This window comes from Pteropus alecto, unplaced genomic scaffold (assembly GCF_000325575.1).
Source record: "Pteropus alecto unplaced genomic scaffold, ASM32557v1 scaffold700, whole genome shotgun sequence".
NCBI lineage: Eukaryota > Metazoa > Chordata > Mammalia > Chiroptera > Pteropodidae > Pteropus > Pteropus alecto.
In genome coordinates this window covers 331017-335576 of record NW_006429611.1, presented here as the reverse complement: position 1 = coordinate 335576, position 4560 = coordinate 331017, and the positions used below count along the sequence as shown (strand labels likewise).

At 65.4% G+C, this 4560-nt stretch overlaps 1 protein-coding gene across 1 annotated transcript in view; it reads right to left on the bottom strand.

Moving 5' to 3' along the window:
- Positions 1-1463: 1463 nt before the first annotated feature.
- SCNN1D (sodium channel epithelial 1 delta subunit) overlaps positions 1464-4560 on the bottom strand; it is a gene marked incomplete at its 5' end in the record, with an annotated part of 4078 nt that continues 981 nt past the window's right edge. Inside the window, 11 exons of the mRNA XM_025047897.1 lie at positions 1464-2335; positions 2459-2534; positions 2633-2712; positions 2871-2928; positions 3007-3085; positions 3223-3340; positions 3490-3588; positions 3705-3868; positions 3941-4029; positions 4178-4380; positions 4476-4560. The exon at positions 4476-4560 is cut by the window's right edge and continues 111 nt beyond it. Coding sequence (XP_024903665.1) covers positions 2138-2335; positions 2459-2534; positions 2633-2712; positions 2871-2928; positions 3007-3085; positions 3223-3340; positions 3490-3588; positions 3705-3868; positions 3941-4029; positions 4178-4380; positions 4476-4560 — 1249 coding nt within the window. The remainder of the gene's footprint in view (positions 2336-2458; positions 2535-2632; positions 2713-2870; positions 2929-3006; positions 3086-3222; positions 3341-3489; positions 3589-3704; positions 3869-3940; positions 4030-4177; positions 4381-4475) is intronic.

Genomic DNA, 4560 nt, shown 5'->3' with positions numbered 1-4560 from the left:
TCCCTGCGGGACCCTATGTCTTCAGGTGACTCTTTCCTCGGGGGCCAGGTTGCCTATGTCACAAATCACTCTCAAGGCTCCATGTCACCTTGTGCCCCCGTCTCTGGGGCCTGTGTCACCTCATGTCCCTCGGCCCCAGAGGCCATGTCACCTTGAGCCCCTCTGTCCCCGGGGCCCATGTCACCTCATGTCCCCACTCTTATTGCCCCAGACACCGACCTGCTAGTTGGGTCCCTCCCATACACCCCCGTACCCCCTCCACTAGGCCCCGGGGCAGGTGGCTGGCCACCAGCCCCTGTGAGGGCAGAAGGGGCAGCCCATCCAGGGAATCAACCCGTGTACCTCACTTAGTGACCCCAGTGTCCAGGCTGGGCTTCTCGGGTGCTGGGGGCCTCTGGCCTGGGGCCTCAGCCCTGGCTGGACGCAGGCGTCCCGAGGCCACGTGGCTGGCCACGCAGGCCCCCATGCTGGATGGCCCTAGACCCATCCCCTGCCTCCTCCAGAGGTGCTTGGCCCAGAGCTGGTGCGCCCAGGACTTTGGCACTTTGCACCCACGCATCTGATGTTTCGTCACAGACTGGATTTTCTACAGCCACCTTGTCCTCACTTTGTCTCGCCTCTTTTCTCCGTGTACTCGGGAGGACCACCTTGACCCGGGCTCTGTCTGCTGTGGGAGTGAGGCTCACTCCCCAGGGCCCACGATGCCTTCTGCCTTCCCCTTTCCTGGAGCCCTGGGGCAGCAGCTGGGCCTCTCCCCAACTCGGGTTCTTGGTCAGGCCAAGGCCAGTCAGCTGGTCACTATGCAAAGGCTGCCCAGGGAGGCTCCATGGGCAGCAAGGTGGGCACTGACCAGGCCCCCCAAGTCTCTCACCTGCTGGCCGTGACCCCTAAAGCAGAATTAATTCCTCCATCTCTCCCTGCTTGAGCTCTGCCCCCACGTCCTCCCCCACTGCCAGCGTCAGGGCCTCGGGCCTGGGCCTCGGGCTGGCAGGACCCATCCCTGCTCTGGATCACACAGTAATAAACTGCCACTTGCACCTGTTGCCTGCCATGGGCTCACATGCCTCACTCTGCTGTCTTAGCTGGGGAGGGGGTGTCTCTGGGTCCCCTGCCTTCCTTGAGGGGTGGCCCTGAGTGGATGTAGTCAGCCAGAACCCAGAGGCCTGGTGGGGAGCCTGGGGCTTCTCCAGTGCACCCTGACTCCTGACCCCCCAGCCCACATCCCCTGCCCCTCTGGCCTGAACTGTGGCTCCTGGTGGGAGCAGCTGGTCACCGATTGGCAAGGATTATCTGAGCCGGATCTCGCCCTCTGGGCAAGCCCTAGCCTTGCGAGGTAGCCCTATGCCCAATGTCCTTCTGTCCAGAAGTGTCTGTGGCTCCAAGAGGTGTGGGGATGCCGCCTGAGGTGTTCAGTTCACTAGGGGACGGGGGACGGGAGGTGTGCACACGTTCTAGCCACCAGGTGGAGTCGCCAGTTTTATTACAAAGGTTACCGAGTGCCTGGGTCTGATCCTACCCTTCCTCCCACCCGCCTTGAGCCTAGGGAAGCTCTGCCTGCACACACCTACACACAGGTGTAGGCAGACGTGTTGACACAGACACTCCCGTGCGGAGACACCTCCACGCAGGCGCATTCACATGAATGCACACATATGCATGCACACACATGCACAGACACACACATGCACTCGTGCATGTGCATACTCCCACGCACATACCTGCTTGCACAGATGCTCAGTCATGCCCGGAACATGGGAACCCAGAGTAATAAGGACACTTCCCTCCTCCCTGCCCTGGGTTTCCTTGACAACTGCGAGGCCACCGCTGGGGAGGGTGGCTGATATGCTGGGCGCCCTAGTGCCTGCTTGCCAGCCCTTGAGCTCTGGTGCGGCTGCTTCCTGGGCCCTGGGTTTGGCTTGGCTGGCCAGGGCCGTCTTGTGGTGCTGGTCTGGGCGGCCAGGAGAGCCCACTAATGCCGCAGCTTCCAGGACCAGGTTGGTTCGGGTGTCAGGAGTCAGTCTTGGTGAACCCATACTTGGCCTCACTCTTCAGTTGTGACTTCTGCCAGAGCCCCTGGAAGCATCGCCGGCTGGGTCCCGGTGAGTTCGACATCATGCTGCAGTCACTGGCCAACTGGTCAGCCTCTGGCTTGGTGTGGGTCGCCTATTCCTGCCCCCGGCTGGGAGACCTGAGCTCCGCGGAGCCGGCGGCAGCCCAGTAGCAGGGCGAGGGCTATGGCATCCAGCAGCAGCTCCAGCAGCTCCAGGACGGAGAGCACAGACGAGCCGAACCACAGGCTCCAGAGGCTGCCCATGGCCGAGAGCAGCTGCGGCACCTGTCGGCGCGAGTGGACAGTGAGCAGGAGCCCCCCCTGCGTGCAGGGCAGTGCTGGGGTGGCACCCCAGTGTGTCTGGCCCGCAGCTGCCCCCATGCTGGCCTTGGCCCCTGGTGGGCTCACCGAGTAAACAGGTGTCTCATCCACTGTGCGGTAGTTGAGCTCCTGGTAGAAGATGTTCACCTTGGCCACGTTGCTCCTGGTGGGGCAGAAATGTGAGAGGCTAGGCCCTCTTTGGGGCACTGAGGGTGGGAGGCGGGGCCAGCACAGGACCTTGGAGGAGGAGGGTGCACCCACCTGGGGCTTGGGCTCCGAGGGCTCCATGGGCTTCGAGGTCTCTGGCGGTCCCGTTCACCCAGCACGGCCAGGATCCAGTCCTGCACACAGGAGGGTGACTGTGACCTCTGCTTCTCCCAGCCCTCAGGGCAGCATGAGGGCAGGGACTGCAGGGGCAGAGCCTGGTCTGGGGGCAGGCTCTGTGAGTCCCAAGAAACCCATCTGCTGCCTCCCCCACCCCACCCCTGCAGGGCCTCACCTCTGACTTGGAGGAAGGCCACCTGGAGGTCCCAGCAGAGAGCTTGTATGAAGACTCCCTAGGAGAGACAGACCCCGTCACACTCCTACTATGGTGCCCAGGGCAGTGACCCCTATGCCCCATGCTCTCCACTCACCTGCAGGGCCTGGGGCAGCGGGAGGCACAGAGAAGCCGGTGGGTCTCTAGGTCCCTGTAGAGGCGGTAGAAGCAGTGGCCTGGGGAGGTCACAGGTGAATCCGTTAGAAGCGACCCAGGGGTGGTGGGGAGGTTTGAGGGTTAACTGGGCCTGCAGGCGACTCTGCCGCCAGCGGCGCCGGGCAAGTGGACGGGGGCGGGGCGGGGCTGGGCTCACCCCAGGCCGGGTGCCGCGCGGAGCTGCAGTACTCAGCCCCCGCCGGCAGGGGGTGGAAGTAGTAGCCGCAGGAGCAGGTCTCCACCATCAGCTGCTGGAAGCAGGAGACGAGGCAGGCCTGGAGGGACAGCAGGGGACCGGAGCTGGGATTCCAGGGGCAGCCATCCCTCCGTCGGGTCTTGCTCGCCCGCCCCCCAGCCCCGGTCCCTCCCCACGGCCCCGCCCTCCTCTCCCTGTCGCCTCCCACAAGCCCTCGCCCGAACCCACCTGCATGGTGTACGAGGCCTTGTACAGCAACGGCACGTCCAGGCCCTTCACGCCGTCCGTGCAGTGGCTGTAGGGGCTCCCGAGCCGGTGCACCTCGTCCTAGGAGGAGGGGGCAGTTCCAGTTCCAGCGAATCGCCCTCCTCCTCAGCCGCCCTCCCCCTGCCGCCCTGCAAGGTTGGGGCCCCTCCTCTGTCCGCCCCCAGGGGCCGTGGCACCTCTCGGATGCTGATGGTGGTCTCCGTCCCTGGCCGGATGCTGAACCCGCGGTGCTCCAGGAAGGGCGTGTGGTCGTGCTTGTGAACCATGGCCTTGATGCCGGCCTCCGTGGACAGCAGCGGGAGGTGGTCCTGCTGCTCAGCTCGGAGGATCAGGCTGATCCCTGGGGGACGCTAGGGGTGAGACCGGGCTGGCAGGAGCCCCCTGCCCACACCCACCCCGGGCCGGCACTCACCGTGGGTGATGCCTGGGCGCTGCGCGACCCAGCTGCCGTTGAAGGTGTAGCAGCTGCCGTAGGTGGGGTGGTGGAAAGTCCAGAAGTGCCTGGAACCGGGGGCGGGGGGGGAGCACGCTCAGACGGGCACGTGGCTCTGACCCGCCCCCCGTGCTTGCGGCCCAAGAGGCCACAGGGGTGGCACCCATGCCTGCTGGGTGGGGCAGGGCGTGTAGCCACCGCTCTGCCCGCACTCACCGGGCCTGGCAGTCCTGGCCATCGTAGCGGCACGAGAAGACAAAGCGGCCACCGTGGCCGTGGCCGTGGCCGTGGCGGGCGTCCTCGGGGGCCGCGGGCAGCAGAGCCAGGATGTCCACATAGTGGTAGCGGTACCACTCCCGCACGGCTGTCAAGCCTGACGCGTAGGCCCGGTAGAAGCAGTCGCCACCGGTGCTGTTACACTGCAGAGCGGGCGTCAGCTCAGCAGGGCCCCTCGCCCGCCCTGCCCGCCCCCGCTCAGTGCCTGGCAGGCTGACGGCTCGCCAGGGACACTCACCAGTCTGAAGCCCACTTTGTCCTGGCCTCCTGGGTGGCTAAGCCTCTGAAGACGGACCCTGCGGTCCAGCCAGAAGTCAGGCCCT